Here is a 19,858-nt window from a genome sequence, read left to right on the forward strand (position 1 = left end):
ATAGGAGGAGGGCAGAATGAGCAGGAAGTGGAGGCACTTCTGCATCAGACACCACAGCTGCCCTGTAGCCCACGTGCTCCCCACCCAATAAACTCCGGAGTATCTGGGATCTCCAGGCAACAGAAAGAATTGGCAGTCAGGCGGTCAGTGGTTCCCTGTTGGCCAGAAGAAGTGGGCTGCTTTCTTGTTGAAGACTTTAATCTCCCAGCGTGTGCTGTACGACAGCCAGCTCAGGCCTATAGGAGAAGGCAAGCTCCCATGTAAAATTTAGAAAGACACTCTCTCTCCTGTGAGAAAACATGGGATACAGCCACATTGGAGGAACCCCAGCCTCACTGCTTTACATTCCTAGAGCATATGGGGTTCCATAAATGCCAGTTCCTGATATGGTCTCCCTCCATGTGTGCGTCAGCAGCTAAGCTCCCTTAGGACGCTCAAGAGAAGACCTTCCACCTCTGTTCCCCTTCCGAGTGTCATCTCACCAAGGGGACCCTGGAAAATTGAGAGATGCATTAAACCTCCTGAGCAGCACAGAGGTGAGCCATGGGCCAGTTCAGAAAATAATCGCAGTGAGATTTAGCTGCTCTATTTGATGGGCGGAGTTGGTGCATAGGCTCACCTGAAAATGCAGAGGACATCGTGCTGGACGCTGTGAGGACTTGACAAGGGGAGGGAATCCTGGGATAACATTCCCTAGGTCTGAGTGTACCAGGAAAGTGTACGGAAGAGACCAAGAATGGCTGCAAGGCTACAAAGGAAAGCTTCCCACCCTAGCTGTGTAGTGAGAGCTGAGTCACCTTAGAGCTGTATTGAGTGGGACACTGGATGTGGAGACTGTCTGATGTGTTACACGAGGGCAAGAGGTCTGAAAGGTGACTGAGGTCTGGACCATAAGCCAAGGTGCTGGCAGTGAGAACAATGAAATAGGTATGTGTTATGGGGGCTGTGTTCTTGAGTGCAATCCACCTGTTGATCAGATTTCTTCCTTGCACCACTGCCCCTTTCCTGGCAGCCCAGAACACACTAAGTACCCTGTCCTTCCAGTAGTGAGAGTTTTGAAGCATTGTCCTTTGATTCTAGCAGGATGTCTATGCCACAACTGGATGGCACTAGAGGAGAAAAGACCATGGTGACCATACTAAATGACAGCTCCAGCATAGGATTGGGGTTGTGTATACGCAGCCATTTCCCACCTCCTAGCTCTAACCAGTGGACCTGGGATCACAATCGCAAAGTGGGCCCTGGAAAGGCTGTATAAAGGAAGCAGAGAGGTCTGATGAGAAACTGGGGTCTCTCCTTCTGCTTAGGTATATGCAAAGAAAGCATTTCTCAACATCCCCATCACAGCACCCTTAGTGGAAAGGGTCCTGGTGGATACTACTTTAGGGTATTTTTAAGATGCAGTTTAAAATTAATTTATTTTATATCAGGACCACATTTTCCCTTCTCTCAGCCCCTTCCTTCATGAACTGCATATATTTCCAGCCATAATCAACCCCTCCTCAGTTTCAGGGCAGAGTTTGGTGCAAACTAAGCTTCTGCTACATTTCCTGAGACCTGACACTGCTTGGGGAACTTCCCTATTCCTGAATATAGACATTTTCCCACAGTGACTGAGAACAGAGCCAAGGCCTCGCTTACGGGCACCTGCTCCAGACTGAGCTACACTCTCAGCCCTCTTCCCACATAGCTGTTCAGAACCTCAGTGTGTTGGCATCAGAAGCTAAGGGCCTCTAAGTTGGCCATCTTACCTGCATCTAAAAATGATGTCCTTGGTGATCTTCTGAGAAAAGACCCTTGGATGGGCAATCCATGGCTTGACTTTCCTTTCCAGAGTGAATATCTGAGTGCTCATACCACCAGCCCTTCTGACAGCAGCACCTTGACCTGTCTTCCGGAAGACAGTAATGAGGGGAATTTGTTAGTGGTCCCTTTAAACAGAAAATTTGTTCAAGCAGGGGGTAGACCTCTGACCCACTTCCTGCGGTGAGCCCCCTTTCTACCTTGACTTCATCTCTTCACAGGGTCTTAGAACCTGAACAGGTTTTTGTTTTCCCGGTGCCTCATGGGTCTGACTCGGGCTTTCTCATAGATTCCAGACCCTGTTTTTCCTTATTTTATTCCTTGTTTCAAAACTCCTCACTGAGTTCAGGGCATAGGAACAGACAAGACCTATGGAGTGATATCATATATATATATATATATATTGGTGAAGACAGAAATGGAACCCAAGAGAACCAAGATGGGTCAAGATCCCACTGGAAGCCCTGCCCCTGCTTGTCTGGACTGCAGTTTTTGTTGAAGCGTTGGTTGACGCTGCCAAGTAAGGAGTGGAAAAGGTCCCAACACAGAATAAACCAAGAAGCTTGGACAGTGGAGTCAGGAGCTTCCAGGCTCAGGGACCACACCGTGGCAAAGTCATGCTCTGAGCTTTAGGTTATTCTCGTCCCTGAGGAAGGATTAAAGTTCCTGGCTTGCTCTCCTCACATGTAAGCAAGAGCTTCCTTGGCCAAGGGCTCTGAGTATGCTAATGTGAGTAGCAGCATTCTAAAATGGTACATACTTACAGTTACAGCCAGAGAAAGTTCTAGTAAAGAAAAGGGTATGTGGACCAGGACACTAAGATTCAGTAAGGTCTAAAGTCAGAGAAGGTGAGAGGTTGAGGGTTCCCCAAAACAACAACCAAGTCAACTCTGAGGGACAGAGATGGTCTCGTTGTCCTGACTGGCATCCAGGGAAGGACAGCAAAACATGTGTGGGCCAAGGCCAAGACTCCCACTCCTCAGAGCCATCACTGACTTCTCCAGCAAGTGCTGGCATTGCTTCATGTCCATCAGGGTCTCCCCACCTGCAAAAACATTTGGAGGAAGAAGCAACAGAGTTCAGTCTACAGAGCAGTTGGGGAGAATGAGTTTATACGGTTATCCTGCAACCTCCACATGCTAAAGAGCACACACTGGTGCTGCTCACACAGACAGGTGAACACCAGAGACAGACAGACAGAGGGGGAGACAGAGAAATAAGTGAGGCACTGTAGATGATTTTAAGAGTCTGACAAGGTGACCTGGGCTCTCAGAGCTCACCCATCTGTCTGAAATAGGCTAAGGTTTGTAGGCAACATACATACCAAAATGGAGCTGATATTGACTGACTCTACCAAGTCCACGCTAGCACAGGCTAGTAGTAGGAATGTGGACTGGAGTCACTAACAGTTCAGGAAAGATGGGCGTCACAACTTGACAAGAGCCATACAGAGCTGGAAAGAGAAGAAAGGGTTGACCCGAAGGCAGCACGGTCTGGTGGGAAATAATCTAAGTCTAGGAAGCATCGGGCCTGGACACAGTGGGGACAGCCCAGTGATGTCTGCTGACTACAGACAAAGTCAGTTATTCTGGGGGAGAGGAGAGTAGAAGAGAGGACATGCTACTGGATGTCTCCTTTGAACCAGGGAAAGCCAAGAGGCCGAAGTCTCTGGCCATGGAACTGAGAGATTTCAGTGCTGGGAGCTGTGGTGTTCACTGGGAGCAATGGTGCAGCTAAGAGTGACCTGGGACTCCAGTCTGCACTGAGGAATCATCTAGAAAAGGTTCACCTGTGAGCGTGCCTGTAGAGGAGCTATTTGATTATCTTCACTGATATGGAGAGACGCAACTCTTTAGGGCAGTGCCTTTCTGTAGGCTTCGGTCCTAGACTGCGTAAGAGAGGGGACCTCTGGTGGAGTGCAGGCAAGCTTAAATGCATGCATTTCTTTCTCTCTGCTCTTGGCCGTGGATGTGGGATGAGTAGCTGCTTTGTACCTGTGCTTTGACTTCACTGTGATAATGCAGTGTAACCTGGAGGTGTAAGTCACAATCAGCATAATGCAAATGAACATAGATGTTCCAAATCATCACACTGACAACCCAGGGATAACAGGTGACAGATGTCTGATGGTTTTCTTACTTCTGATAATACCAAGCTTTGCCTCCCCACTGGTGGTCTTTGGCACCCAGGGTACACGGCTTAAGGAGTTCTGACAAGGAGCTGAGGGATGTCAGTGCATGGTGCATGTCAGTTGACAGCAAGGAGGAGCTTTCAGAGGCCCTGAGCGTCCTCCAGTAGTGACCTTCCGAGGAGAAGCGGTTACAACGAGAGGAAAGCCTGTGAGCCTCTACTTGCTGCTCTCACCGCCATTCCACTGAGGGAACTTGTCCCCAGCACGCTGACTGAAGCACAGGTGAAGAGCACAGATTCCAAGATTTCTCCCATTTAAAAAATTACCAGTGATCTGAAAAGACAGGACCTCTGCCCAGGTGGCCCTTTGCCAAGTCCCATCTTCAGAGGGATTCTAGGTCTGGGCATTGAAAGGAATGACCTGTGTCACTCTGTTCAGTGGCAGGCTGAGGAAGAGAGAGGCCAGCACCTGTTTACCTGTATACTAGAGATGGTGGTGACGATGCAGATGATGATGTCTGACCTAGTGATGATGGCCTCCTGACCTGCACACAGAGACCATGGCTGCCAGGGGTCCACGTTCACCAGGAGGCTGAGGGAGAAGTGAGAGGGTGGAAAACCATGGGCTGAGAAGGACGGTGATTCCCAAGAACCCTGAACATAAGCCAGCCCACACCTTCCTGAGGCCCTGAGAGTGAACAGATAGATCCTGAAGGAAGATGAGGGCACAGACAAAGGGAGGAATTATCCACACAGTGAGTCACAGGGGACAGAGTGCTCAGAAGGAGAGGACAGCGGGGAGGCTGCACAGATGTCACAGATATAGCCTGTCCCCATGTTCCCGGATTAGCAAGGCTCACCCTAGGCTCAGGCAATGGCTGTTCAGAGAAGACAAGGTAAGAAGAGGGAAGCAGAGAACACTGTGTCCTCCAAGCTAAAGGATGATCACAAGGTCTTCATTCGTAAGAGACACAGCTGATGCAGATCCAGGTGCCCTGTCTGGTGCAGGTTCTTGGCATCAGGGACGTCCGGCTGTTCAATGCACTGTTTCAGCGGGTTCCCTGTTTTCCCGCACAAAACATCTATGGAGAAGGCAGCTGGGACCTGCAAGTTAAACACTGCAGGGATCACTTTAATGAAGAGGAAGGCAGCTCTGTAAACTGAGAATGCGTGTGGGAGTCTTCAGGTTGAAGAGTTCAGAACCCCATCCCCCAAACACACCTCAATGTTCAAAGAATGAAGAGGAACAGGTCCAACCAGAGGGATCTGAAAGGTCCCTGCAGGAGACATACCACTTGGGACTCCGAGATCCCAGTCAGCACATAGGGGACGTCTTATGTTTCCAGGAACTATCACTAGTTTGGGGCTGGGCCAGAAGGAACCTGGGGATTTGGGGTAAGTAAGCTTCGTGAGAACCTTCCCATCTTCCTCACCTGATCTTCCATGTCAACTCTAGGCACTGTCTTCTTTGACACAGAAATTTCCTGATTTGGAGCTGGAAAACTCATTTTTTAAAATAAGTACATGGCCTGGCTTTTGGCAGCAGGAGCAACAGCAACGATTTTGGGGAGTTCCAGAACATCGATCCTGACAGACAGCATGCAGACACAGCATGTCTTTGTGTTTATTCTGCCCTCGGCAGCCAGGAACAAGGACCTTGGTACACAATTCTTTGATGTGACTCCAGCCCAGAATGTCCCCATCAGGGCAGCCTCACAGCCTGCCTGCTTTACTGAAGTTCAGACTCACAGATGGTGACATCTACAAAGAAGACCGTGATAGTAGGTCAGGGTAGAGAGTATTGGGGTGCACATCCAACTGCCCTACTCAGTGCCTTACTTTCAGATTAAAAAGAATCCTGGATAGTGACAGGTCTTCTCGAGGTGACTGAGCGTCTGGGTGGAACAGAAACAACATCAGGGGCTGAGAATGACCCCGTTCTAGGAGGACTGCCAGGTGACACATTTGACCTGGAAGAATCACTGGCTCTGAAATTCCTGCAGGTATACGTGAAGAAGGGTGGGGCCCTATAGCAGGAACATGGTCCCTTAGCGCTGAGACTCCACCGTAGACACCCTCTCATGCTGGATTCTAGCTCCTATCTTCCCCCACAGTTCTACCCCCTCCTCTGCCTTTCTCACCAGCAGCAGAAGAGGAGGGCATCCTGCAGGCCGATGGCCATGTTGGAACTGCCAACACTCTCAGGGCCTGGGAGCCAAGAGAGATTTGAGAATACCATTTAGTCAAAAGTTAAATTAATGAGAAATTTGCTTCACTATCACAGAGAGGCATAGGGAGCAGGCATCAGTGCTGGCAGCCTGTCACATGGCTGTTTTGAAGGCCATCCATCCATCTCATCCCTTCTTTCCTCCCTGGGTCTTCCCAGCTGTGACCTTAACACAAGACAGTCTCTTCCAGCTTCCTGTACTACCCTGCACCCTTTCAGGTCTGTTACTATATTTAACTGTTTTCATGTGCACTTACCTCACCAGCTTGCTCTTCCTGATTTTCTTGGACCATGACAGCATCCCAGCTCCTTGGTGCAGCTTGACCATCAGACTAACGATCCTGGCATCCAGCCCCTACTGAGGACCTGACACACCGCCATGTTTACTGAATGTCAGCAGACAAAAGAACAGCTCACACCATTACACGACAGCAACCAGAAGCTGGAGTGACATGATCTTCACTCTTACTCCTTGGAGGTAAGAATGGAGTCGGGCCCATGGAGGGAGGAATTGCTACCAAGATGCTACAGGAGGCCTGGAGCAAGCACAGCCCAAGGGCTGAGGAACAGGCTGCATGGCTATAATTGTGAGCACAGCTCTGTCTGACATCCCACACCTGGAACAAAATCCCAAGGAAATTCAGCAACAGTGGTCATAGGGCCATGCACTGAAGAATCTGGAGAGGCCCTCCTGCAGACACTTCAGGTCTAGAAGACTGAGAACTAAAGCTGAAGGAGATTCAGGGAATAAGATGTTGCCTTCTTGGTGACAGAGCTGTCACTACGAGGACACCAGTGAAGAACGCGGGTCTGAAGAGGGGATCTGTGGTTTCAGTATCTAGTTCTCCATTACAACTGGGCCTCACATTGTCTTCCCTTCAAACCTCCTCCTGTCAAAGTCCTTCTTGTCTTGGTGTCACCATAGTGACAGTAGAACCCAGAAGGGCAGACTGGGGTGTGCTTACATGGAGACAGGTGAATCAGCTCCTCATCTCATAGGGCAGAAGAGCTTTGTCAACAATATTGTGTGTTGTCACAAGAGCTTCTGCATTAGATGGTGACAACTCCCCAGCTTAGGCAAGGACCTTCCAGAGACTGCCCACATCCTGATCGTTCAGCAGATGTACAAGTACAGAATACGCGAAGGGAGAGAAAAAGGGCTCCATTAGTGTCCTATGAGAAGGCTATCGTTACAGTCTTCGGATGGAGAGCTTGAAGACATTCTTGCAGAGTGTCTTCCCTGTTCATCACATGCTTAGGATGGCTATCACAGCACCCTCTGTATTAGAGAATGGAGTTAGTTCCCCATGGATAGTCCCGGGGCACTGCAGTCTATCGCCTTCCTGTGTTGGCCAGTGTCCACAGAGTGGGCATGCTGCCTGAGATACTAAGCATCTAAACTCTCATCTTCAGATGCTGCTGTCCAGACCTGACGCCCCACTCTCGGCTGTAAGCAAACATGTCTGAGCTCATCTGAACTGCTGGGAGACCTCGAAGTGACCCCTTTAAGCGTGACCACAGTCTGTCTGTCAGGCACCAAATCATCATATTAGATTCCATCTGGACATTTGTTCCCTATGCACAACAGTGTCCTCTCCCTTCTCCATCCCTTGCTCAGGTAAGGAAATTTTACTTTGTGCTTCCGGCCGAGTTCTGTTACAGCCATGCATGAGCTTCTTCAGCCACAATGATCTACCTTTCTTTGTGGTCAGAATTAGGAAATAAATCCACAATACCGCAGAGACATAGGTCATGACCCTTCAGACGAATCCCTCATCCGGTCTTCTCAGATTTGGAAGACTTAGGGTTGGAGAAGGCATACATGCTTAGTAGGTAACTCTGTCTCTTGAGGGCATGCTCCTGGAATGCTGCTGTGGAGAGGCCTCTGGTCCTGCAAACATCTGCTTTAGACACATATGCAGGGCACACAGGAACTGGGTATCCAGCTCATCCTCCCCATGTTGGCCTTGACACTGTGATGTCAGGCCTCACGAGCTCAGCACACTCTGCCTGTGCAGACAAACTGTAGGGAGACATTGAATTGGCCCCTTTGTGGTTTGACCATTGTCACTTTGCCAGTCACTGGATCCCTAAGCAGAGTCTTCCAATCTGGACTTCTGTTCTCTATGGACAACAGATCAACATTCCCTATCCCATTACCGATCCCAGTCCTGCTGACTACTGCTAGTCCAGCTGCATTGGATACCACCTAGGTATGTTCCTGGAGGATTTCTTCCTGAGGAAGTATGCTAAGTTCCAGGTTTCCATCCAAATTATGTAGACATCTGAACAACCTTTTGGATACGACAAACACACACATTTTTGATTTTCAAATGAAAAATACATGGTCAAAATGAAATATAAAATACATATGCATCATCTCTTATGTACTCGCCTACTCCTCACTGCGTCTGCCTCCTGACTCTAACACGTATGCATCATCTCTTACGTACTCACTCTATTCCTCACTGCGTCTGCCTCCTGCCTCTTTCAGAGGAGCCACTTTGGTGTTGAACACACGCCTGGTTTTTGGATTTGAAGCCCACGGGAAGCAACACAGTCTTGACAGGCAAACTCTGATTCTCCTGCACAGTCCGCTGAAGCATTTGAAGTTCTGAGGGAGGCATGATTTTTCCATGTTAGAGTCAGGTCCAGGTGGCAGGGGCATTTCTTCTTCTACCCTCCTGCGGTAGACACATGGGGCAGATGCGGCCTTGGTCGGTGGGGCATGGCTCGAAGTGGGGCTTTTCTTCTGGGAACACCATAGAGGCATGGAGGCACTCTGGTTTATTTTCTGCCCTGATAGTGTCAGGACATCAGGCAGGTGCTGTTGTGAAGGTTGTGTGTGGAAAAGGCCAAAGGTGGGCTCACTGGCTCTTTTTAGGTAATGACCCAATGTTAAAGAAGAGACTGGAGATGGTGGAGGTGCAGGGCCAGGGTCTGCCGTAGTGAATGAGGAGGTGGAGTCAAGCCCCTGGTGTTCCTGTTCTTGTAGTAACAGGTATGTCCCCATTATCTCATTGTATTTCCGCTTCTGCAGTGAGTCAAAGATCTCGTTGGCAGCAAACCCATAGTCAAACAGCTTGTCAACAATTTTAGGATCTGGGTAGGGGTCACTAGAGATGTTTTCTTCAGGGTTCTTGACCCATGGATGGTGCTGAATATCTTCAGTGGAGGGCCTCCTCTCTGGGGCAACTGTAAAGATTTGGTAAATGAGATTTTCCAATTGCCCAGAGATGTGAGCTGGGATGTTACACATGCCAATAGTGATCTTTTTCTCGGTCTCTTCCAGGGTGCTTCCTCTGAAGGGGTGGTGCCCAGTTGTCATAAAGTACAGCAGCACACCCAGACTCCACACGTCTGCCTTCTTCCCATTGTAGCCCTCCCTCAGAACCATTTCTGGGGCATTATAACTCTTGGTTCCACAGCGCCCATACAGCACAGTGCCAGCTCTGCACCTGGTAGCAAGGCCAAAGTCTCCCAGCTTGACATTCCTCTGTGCATCTATCAGGATGTTTGGGGGCTTCAGGTCTCGGTGGATGATGTCATGGTCATGGCAGCACCTTAGGGCTGACACTAGCTGCCCAAATATTACCTGTGCCTGTTCCTCCTGCAGCCTGCCTTCTTCCTTAACCAGTTGGTACAGATTGCCTCCCGGCACATACTCTGTTATTATATAGCAGTATTTTGTGGTCGTTAAAACCTGGAAGAGGCGGATGATGTGTGGATGTTGCACAGTTTCCAGTACCGCTATCTCTGATAGAACGAGGCGCAGGTGTTTCTTCAGATTTTCTACAACTTTAATTGCGACGGGCATGCCTGTGAGGCGATGGAGGGCCAGTTGTACATAGCCAAATCCACCCTGGCCTATGGTGAACAGCATTTTGTATTGCCGGTCTAGGCCCCTATCTCGGGGGAGGCAGGCCATGAGGCTTGGTGTTTACTGGCCTCCTGTCCAGAAAGGTTGTGCCGGAGATCAAATAAACAGCTCCAGTTAAGACACGAATGAAGGAGTCCCACAGGTCACCAAAATCAGCTCCCTGGTCTCTGGACAGAAATGCAGCCCAGGCTACAGCCTTAAATGCAGGCCTCTCATTCTTCCATCTCAGTGACTGTTTGTGAGGTCAGAGCAAGAAATGGACCAATAGCAGCAGGCTGTAGCCTGCAGTGACTGTCTCCCTGTCTGACCACAGGCAGCTTTCCCCTACTTAGGAAAAGGCAACTAGCGTCCCCCAGCTTCGGCTTCAGTGGATCAAAGAGACAGATGCTTACTCGTTGAGAGATTCCAGCCAGCACAGTGGCAGTGACCTTTGTAGCTGTATCCTAAGGACCTCAAACTGTGTCTGGCCCTTTAAGAATGAGGTGCAGTTTGAACAGGTATCCTACAAAGAGACAAAGTCCTTAGGAGATTCTGTCAAGGCCATGTTTACAGTCTTCCATTCTTGGGGCCAGGGGAATAAAGGGCATGGGTATGGGGAGCTCTTGGTCACTCTCTATCCTGAACCTGTTAGTCCTGGTCCTGGTCCAGGGGCTTCTGGTGTGATGGAACAGGGCACTTTAAGTGTGAATGCCCAGAAAGTAGGACATGGCCCCCTGGGGTCTCTTGGGCATGGGGTTACTTTCTTCTTTAGGAAGCAGTGATTGTTGGAAGAAGAGGGCCCTAGGCTGTTATTGTGCCTGTTCACCTCATGGCGTCCTGGGCAACCACTGTGGCGACTCAGCTCCTTATAGATAGGAGATCTGATTTCTCTCTTGTGATCCTGAGTGTTGATTGGCCTTCTGACCAGTGACCAGGGACGATCAGGGCAGCTGCTAGAGCACGGTTGCCCCCTCTCATCTGCTTCTCGGGCCATCTCCAGTCAATCCTATCTCACAGTTCCTGAGAGTCTCTATTTTGGATCTTGCCTCTGAACCAGATTTTAATCTCTTGCTGTCTTTGAGACAAACATAAACTAGTTCATAAGGAGTGGTGGGAACCGAGAGACCAAAGTAAAACGTCCACTCTGTCCCGACTTATCTTCCCAATCGTGAGCACACCTCCTCCTCCTGAAGGAAGGGACTAGGGCACTCCATGGCAGTGGGGCCAGCATTCATGTGCTTGCTGTCCCACACCATGACCAACAGCATCTTAGGGAGGAAGGGGTTTATTTAGTTTGTTTATCCCAATCAAAGCCCATCACCGAGGAAAGTCAGGGTAAGGACTCAAGCAGGACTCAAGGCAAGAGCCCTGGGGTAAAGTTAGCTTGCTCAGCTTGGTTTCTCATATGAAACAGGACCACTGCCCAGGGCTGCCCCCCACACACAGCGGGCTGGTAGAGCCTCATCAGTGATGAAGGAAGTGGTCCACAGACATGACCACAGGATAAAGTGATGGAGGCAATTTCTTATTGAGTTTCCCCTCCCGTGACTCGTTTGTGTCAGGTTGGCAAAAACCAACCAGTCGTCCTGCCCCCTCTGTCAGAGACTACTTCCTTCCTGTTCTGTATATTGGGAAGTGGCAGGGACTGTTAAGAAGGTGGTGGCTCCAGGATCAAGGGTGCTGGGGACAAGTTGCCTCAGTGGAATGGCGGTGAGAGCAGCAAGAAGAGGCTCACAGGCTTTCCTCTCATTGTAACTGCTTCTCCTTGGAAGCATACTGGAGGATGCTCAGGGCCTCTGAAAGTTCCTCCTTGCTGTCTCCTGACACGCGCCATGCACTGACAGACATCCCTCAGTGCTGCGCACCATGCCCGTCTGCACTCCATGTGCTACCCTACAGTTCGTGAACCGGGAAAGGGGCTGGAGATTGAAACACACAAAGACACACCAACAGAGACACGGGTCATCCTTGAAACAAGAATGTCCCCCTTTATTGTTCAGGGGCAGCTTATATGGGAATTCTTAACTGATAGCCACACCCCAGCCAAACCCACCAGAAACCACTCTCCTGCCATCAGGACCTTCTGAGGGTCTCGTGCGCAGAGCAGCAGCGGGCTGTCTAAGAGTAGAGGGAAACAAGTTGTTTACAAGAAATTCAGGATCTGGGGGTCCACCGCTCCCAACATCTTATCACTCTTTTTCTTCTCTCTTTTCTTTTCCTTGACAATCTTTTAGGGAATTTGGGCAGCATCAGTCTGTCTGGTTGCTTCCTGCTGAGCGGGGGCGCTGCATTCTTGGGGGTATTTGCTGCAGCATTTCAGGGAGTATCGGTGAATCAAACCACATGAATCTGGAATGAATCCTCAGGTTCTCATCCTCTGTGGAGACAAAAGCAGAACCTCTTTTCCAAAGCATCAAATACTCAGGCCCGTTTTTTAAATCTAAATACCCTTCTTAGCAGTTCCCAGAATCAAATGTCTTTCTCCAGCCCAGAATACAAAAGACAACATCATCAACATAATAACATCTGTGCACATTTTATCTTTCTGAAGCCTTCAGTCACCCTCCCGCCTCCTCTTTATTACTTTCCTACTGGCCAGTCTTCCAGAGGGCATCCCTCAGAGCGTCTCTGGGGAGGAAAACACATAAACCAATCTTCAGTCCACCCTCACCATTCCAGAGGGCGATCTCTCAGGGACCCCTAGTACCCGAACTCTGTGGAACCTCCACTTGTGGCGCCTGTACTACAGGACCATCCACGAGACGGGCAAGGGCTTAGAGATTTAAACACACAAAGACACACAGACAGAGACACAAGTCATCCTTGAAACAGGAATGCCCCAAGAATACCCCCTTTATTGTGTACCAGAGCCGCTTATATAGAGATCCATAACTGATAACCACACCCCAGCCAAACCCACTAGAACACTCTCCTGCCATCAGTAACTTCTGAGGGTCTCGTGCTCAGAGCAGCTGCAAGCATTACAAGTTGTTTACCAGAAATTCAGGATCTGGGGGGTTCACAGCCCCCAGCATTTCACCCCTTTTCTTTCTTTCTTTTTTCTCTTTTCCTCAACAATCTTTTAGGGAATTTGGGCATCATCAATCTGTCTGGCTGCTTCCTGCTGAGTGGGGGCACTGCATTCTTGGGGGTACTCTTTAATCTGTCTCTTTTAAACGTACTCTTTTCCTTCATCTCTAGGGCTATACTCTGTCATTCTTTTCATCCTTTTTGTACTGTTTTACTCTTTTTTTTTGTCCTCTTTTTGAGGACTTCAATTCACCCTCCTGCCTCCTGTTTTTCAGAGGGCGTCCCTCAGAGCATCTCTGGGGATGAAAACACACATACCAAATCTTCAGTCCACCCTCACCATTCCAGAGGGTGATCTCTCAGGGACCCTTTGTTCCTGATCTTGGTGGAACCTCCACTTGTAGCACACTCTGCCCATCTGTGCTCTATGCGCTACCATACAGTTCGTGAACCGGGCAAGGGGCTGGAGACTGAAACACACACAGACTCACGGACAGAGACACAGGTCATCCTTGATGCCAGAATGCCTCCTTTATTGTGTCCAGGGGCAGCTTATATAGATCCTTAACTGATAGCCACACCCTAGCCAAACCCACCAGAAACAACTCTCCTGCCATCAGGAACATCTGAGGGTCTTGTGTTCAGAGCAGCTGCAAGCATTACAAGTTGTTTATCAGAAATTCAGGATTGGGGGGGGGGGCACCGCTCCCAACAGTTGTGTATTCCTTTCCTCAGAGACTGGGACATTCAAGCTGGCAGGGAAGCTCCTTAAACAGGAAGGTCAGCAATTCAAAACAGCTTCAGGAAGGAACTCTCTAAAACTGACCAAATTCTCTCTTTCTCTCCTCCCCAAGATTTTACAAGCCAAGCTTCTCAGTTACTCTCAGACAAGCCAAGCTACAAAGATGACTGTGAGACCAGACCAGCTGCCTGGCAGAAGCAGAAAACAGCCATGCTGTTTGGAAGAGACTTAGACCAGCTAGGACTCAAGGACACTCTTCTTCCTGTGGAGCTGCTGGCAGGCTGTGCAGTGTGCTCCAGGTTCCCAGCTCTTGTGAGCTTGTCACCGAACCCGGGGTGGGTTTTAGTGGTGCAGCTGTCTTTGAATCACTGATGCACCTGTAAGTCACCTCTCACCCAGATTCCTGTAAACAATGCCCATAAAGCTCATTGGCTCACCAAGCTGGACGTGGTGGCATCTGTATTTGGTCCCTTGTGGGCTTCCTATCTGGGGTGAGGAGCCATGTATGTTGCATCTTCCAGGGAATGGACTAGTCACACAACAGGTGGGAAGGCAAGGGAGGATAGAAAGAGTGATTATGGGGGGGTGAAGAGGGTGGTTGTGTCTGGGGCCGTTCAGGCACGTTCACCTGTCTGACAGTGAGATTTACTATGAAGAGAAATTTATTTAGATTCTTAAAGGCACCAGGACTGCATCTGAGAGGGCTTCGAAAATGCAGCATTTAACCACATTAGCCCAGGTTTTATAAAGGAAAGAAACCACAAAGGACTGATTTGGGGGGTGGAGTTAACTCACACCTGTCTGAATGTAGGGGAATCCTATCTTAACATCTATGCCCTGCAGTTGTCCTGGTCAGCTTGTTGAGCTGGAAGCAAGCTTGACTACGAAGCAGAAATAGCAGTTGGCCTTCTTATCTGTTATCTTGCAATAACAGTGAAATGGACAAGGTCAGCAGATTTCAGGAATAGTTTAGTGAAGTGTGCTGCTAGGGTACAGCTTGTACAACCTAGGGGCTTGCATGCTAACAGCATCTTTGCTTTTCGTCTCTCAAGCATAAGGAGTTTAAACTTTAAACATAATGTTCATCATCACAATGGGAGTATTTGGTGGAGAGGGTGATGAATATGGTCAAAATACATCATCTGAAATTTCAGAGGATTAAAATTAGCTTTTAAAAGAAAAGAAAGCAGCTAATACTGGCAAGGATGTGGACAACAGGGGCCCTTACACAGTGCTAATGGGACTGTAACCTAGTCTAGGCACTGTGAGAGTCCGTACACACGTTTCTCAAAACAAAACACATGGGAAAAAAATCATCCATATGACCCAGCTGTGCTCCTCCAGGATATTCAGGCAGAGGACCCTATGATACACAGAGGTACTTTACACCCATGGTCACTGCAGCACTAAGTACAAAAGCCAATTAGTAAACAAGACAGCCCTGGACAGAGGCTTGGACAAAGAAAAGGTGCTGTCCATACAAGATGGGATTAGAAGTATGTCGTTTTCAGGAGAGTGAACCCAGCTGAGAAAGATCCCATTATGTGATTAAGCCAGCTGCAGTCCTGGATTCTATATACATACACGAAAGCTCTACATACATGACACAGTGCTGAAGTACCCTGTCTGTGGAGACAGTGGGGACCACAGGGAGGAAAAGGAGGGTAGATAGAGTGTTGTAGTTGGAGGCCACCAGAGAAAGAACACCACAAACTTTAAATTGAAAAGACTACAGAAGTCTCCTTCCTAGCAGTGTTGCCACAACACTCCTCTGCCAGGCTGGGGCTGCTGCACGAGGGAAAGATGCAGGCTACAGTTTCTAAAGGCACAGCGCACAACTGTCTCAATTCTGGGGATGTCTTCCTGTGTGAGGCATTATTGTGGGTTTTGTTTGTTTTGTTTTTCCTATCAAGCAGCATTTAAGTGAGATCATAGAAGCAGAATGAGTGCTTGGATAGCATTTGGGGATAAAATCACACAACAAGAAAAAGGGGAACATTTTGGGAGATGAGCCTGGGGCTCTGAGACCAGTTAACCCTTTATATTGCTAACAAGACTCAGCAGCTGATGAGAATGACTTTTGGGTATGGTCCAGTCATCCTGTGGTTAATAATCCCTAGGCTAAGCATGGGGCCCTACTAACTCCTAGGGTTTTTCTTGTTTGTTTTTTACACAGTAACAGTTTAAAAATCAGTTTACCCTAAGTCCAGTCAAAGAGAGGGAAGAGCAATGATATGATCAAAGGGGTCAAGACCTGTTTAAGGATCTCTATCACTTTCATAATGTTAGGTTTAAAGTCGATTTCTTCTACTTCTGGGTTAGGGTGTACAAGTCTTCCTGTTGTATGTTCGCTGGATTCTGGTGTTTTCGTGTTTCTTTTCAGGTTGTTGGGGGGATTCCTCCATTGGCACCTGCCCATCTCTTCCTTCAAATGCAGTCAGGAGAGTCTTTGCTGTGGCTAACTGTGTACTTGGGGTTTTTTCTTGGTCTGCTCTCTCTTAGGTCCCCTCAGCACTGGAGTTGTCTCCCAGATCCCCTCCACCCAGAAGCAGGCTGTGGTGGTGGATTTAAGGACCCCACAGATGGAAAGGGGTGCTTGGGGGCAGGCTGGGATGGGATAAGTAGAGAAAGCCAGTAGCCAGGGAGAAGCCCCACTGAATGGCCAGAAACATTTAGGGAATTGGAGGATGAGGGTTTCTTTACTCCGTTCCTGGGACGTCTGGCTGGCTGGGCTGGCACACACTTACTCCTCCGGATGGATCTCCTCGGTACAGGAGCAGAACCTCTTGCTGTCCAAGGACCTCACAGACAAAAGGGCAGGTCCTCTGGATGGATCTCCTCAGTCGCTACTTATATTTTTATGTCTTATGAATTTTGCAAACACATATTAGCCTGACAGAAGAATAAAAATGTTTGCTATAGATTGGTGGGGGAAGGGGAGAGAAGGAGAGAGACTGGAAAAGGGAAAGATTGGGGAGAGCTTGGGGGAGTGGGAGGGTTGAGATGGAGGAAGGGCAGATATAGGAGCAGGGGAGAAGATATCTTAATTAAGGGAGCCATTTTAGGGTTGCCAAGAGACTTGGCTCTAGAGGGGATCCCTGGTGTCCACGGGGATGTCCCCAGCTTGTTCCTTGGGCAGCAGAGGAGAGAGTGCCTGAACTGGCCTTGTCCCATAGTCACACTGATGAATATCTCAAATATCACCATAGAACCTTCATCCGGCAATGAATGGAGATAGAGACAGAGACCTACATCGGAGCACTGGACTGAGCTCCCAAGGTCCAGTTGAAGAGCAGAAGGAGGGAGAAGATGAGCAAGGAAGTCAGGACCACGAGGGGTTGGTCCACCCACTAAGACAGTGTGCCTGTTCTAATGGGAGCTCACCAAATCCAGCTAGACTGGGACTGAATGAGCATGCGATCAAACTGGACTCTCTGAATGTGGCTGACAATGGGGGCTGACTGAGAAGCCATTGATAATGGCACTGGGACTTGCTTTTATGCTTTACTGGCTTTTGGGGATCCACTCTGTTTGGATGCACACCTTCCTAGGCCTGGATGGAGGGGGGAGGGCCTTGGGTTTCCCACAGGGCAGGGTTCCCTGCATTCTTTTAAGACTGGAGAGGAAGGGAGGAGAGGGAGGGAGGGAGGAGAGGGAGTGGGGAAGTGTGAGGGGAATGGGAGGAGGAGAGGAAGTGAAAATTTTGAATGAAAAAATAAAATTAAAAAAGAAAAAATCTATTATAACATGCCATGAAAGCTAAATTTATGCAGCTCAGTTGCTAATACAAATCTAAATCAACACAGAAACATTTTTATCCATAGACTATCTTACCTGTAGTATCCACCTTAATAAATACAGTGCATTATTGAAAAAAAAATATATGTAGCAAAGGAAAAAGGATTCAGAAGTTCCTCTCTGCCTACTTCACAAACAATGACAGAGCTGGGAGTGTGCAGGGATAGAGTGTCCCCTATCATGCATGGGGTTCTGGGTTCCGTGCAAGGCACTGAATACAAATTAAACAGAAGTAAAAGTAATAGCTTCCAAGCAAATATGAGTAAGTTTTATGGATAGTAGAAATTCTGTGTGATTTTAAGTGTTTCCATATGTTATTATTTCAAAAGATGACATTACACGAAGTTTAATGTTTTGTTTGGGATCACTTGCGACTCATCACTGGAGAGCTGCTCCAGAGACAGCTGTGTAATTTGTGAGGTCTGTCCTTATAATTGAGCAGTAAAACCCAAAATGACCACCACGTATGTCCTGTGTCTTTACGGCGAGCGACACAAGTAAGAAACAAAGAAGTTGCTGACTGAGGAAAATGACGCCAAAGAACCAGGGCATTTCTTTATTAGTACCGGATGGAAGAAGCCAGGCAGAGAGGAAAGGCTGCTGGTGAAGGCTTGCCCTGGATCTTAAAATCCTCTACAGCAGCACCACGTTCCTCTCACTTCTGCCCTACACTGCCGTCTAGTGGACGATGGTCTGCCAGTTACTTGGCAAATCTGCTTCAGAGGATGTGATTGATGGTCTGGGCTTAGGAGCAGAGTTCTAACAATCTGTGTTGTAAGAGGGCCATTGGTTGGTTCCTGGCTGCTTAGCCCTGAAATAATCACACAGAAACTATATTATTAAAAATCATTGCTTGGCCCATTAGCTCTAGCTTCTTATTGGTTAACTCTTACATATTAATTTAACCCATTTCAGGTAACCTGTGTATCGCCACATGGCTGTGCCTTAACCCGGTTAAGTTCCCAGCATCTGTCTGCAGCGGGGCTACATGGCTTCTCTCTGACTCTACCGTCTTTTCTCCCAGCATTCAGCTTAGTTCCCCTACCCCTGCCTAGCTCTGTTCCCCTATAGCTCTGCTATAGGTCCAAAGCAGCTCCTTTATTTATCATTGGTAATCACGCATACAGAGGGAAATCCCGCATCAAATCTGTAAGCTTCCCTACCATCGCGACCATCACAAATGCAGTCAGTGAAGCAGACCTAGGTCTCCATCGTCTTTGCTGAGCGTGGAGGGAAACACGAGCAGCATTTAGAGGTAAGATCTCTTCCTGGCGATAATTCAAAATTCATAGTTGATTATTAAGTTATTTTTTCTCTTTGATTCTGTCTTTATTACTAACTCCACAAGTCTTTCATGAAATCTTTACATACTCTCGTGTGGGTTTTAAGGCAAAACCCGATCTTTGACCTATGCGCTTCATAGGTTCCCTGACTGTGGAAGGAACCTGGTGGATCCAGACATCAGTGGGTGGGCTGTGACCAGCATTCAGAACAGACAGGCGGGAAGGAAAGAAATGATCTATTTTAACACCCTATCTTATTCTGTTTCCCATTGTATGATACCAATGACATGCGGTTGGAAATAATCAAACCCACAGAGAGAAGCAGAGAAAGAATGAGGCCAGAGCCTGTGGGAAGGGGAGACGGGGAGACACTCAGTCACTATGAAGTCCCAGTTAGGCAAGACAAGTGTCCTAGGCAGGGTCACTGTTGCCGTGATGAAACAGCATGGCCGAAAGCAGGTTGGGGAGAAATGGGTTTATTTGGCTTACACTTCCACATCATAGTCCATTACTGGAGGAAGTCAGAGCAGGAACTCAAACAGGGCAGGAACCTGGGGGCAGGAGATGCTGCTGCTTCCTGGCTTCTTCTAATTTTGCTCTGCCTGTTTTCCTACAGAACCCAGGACCACCAGCCCAAGGGTGGCACCACCCATAATGGGCTCGGCCCTCCCCCATCAGTCACTGATTAAGAAAATGCACAAACACCTCACCCTGTCTCCAGACCATCGGCCACAACAAATTGCTGTGGTTTTGGGGGATTGGGGGTGAGGAAGCTTAGAATAAAATGTTTGGAAGCTGTACTGGCCAATTTGATGTGAACTTGGCATGGTTATCAGAGAGGAGGGCACCCCATTTGAGAAAATGTCTCCACAAGACAGGAGGCTGTGGGCAAGCCTGAGGGCATTTTCTTAATTAGTGATTGAGGTGGCAGGGCCCAGCCCATTGTGGGTGGGGCCACCCGTGGACAAATGGTCCTGGGTTCTATA

General features: G+C 48.5%; 1 protein-coding gene across 1 annotated transcript; it reads right to left on the minus strand.

The window, feature by feature from the left end:
• Positions 1-8,618: 8,618 nt before the first annotated feature.
• On the minus strand, positions 8,619-10,088 carry LOC121458776 (putative sperm motility kinase W). Its single transcript, XM_041668137.1, has one exon. The coding sequence runs from the start codon at positions 10,086-10,088 to the stop codon at positions 8,619-8,621; it is 1,470 nt and encodes a 489-aa protein (XP_041524071.1).
• Positions 10,089-19,858: the final 9,770 nt, after the last annotated feature.

The sequence above is a fragment of the Microtus oregoni genome, unplaced genomic scaffold (genome assembly GCF_018167655.1).
Source record: "Microtus oregoni isolate MIOR12 unplaced genomic scaffold, Mior012 000018F_ref0000195, whole genome shotgun sequence".
Taxonomy (NCBI): Eukaryota; Metazoa; Chordata; class Mammalia; order Rodentia; family Cricetidae; genus Microtus; species Microtus oregoni.

What these genes read in the sequence shown, in the direction of transcription:
- LOC121458776 (XM_041668137.1), bottom strand. Translation starts at nt 10,088, where the DNA reads ATGGCCTGCCTCCCCCGAGATAGGGGCCTAGACCGGCAATACAAAATG.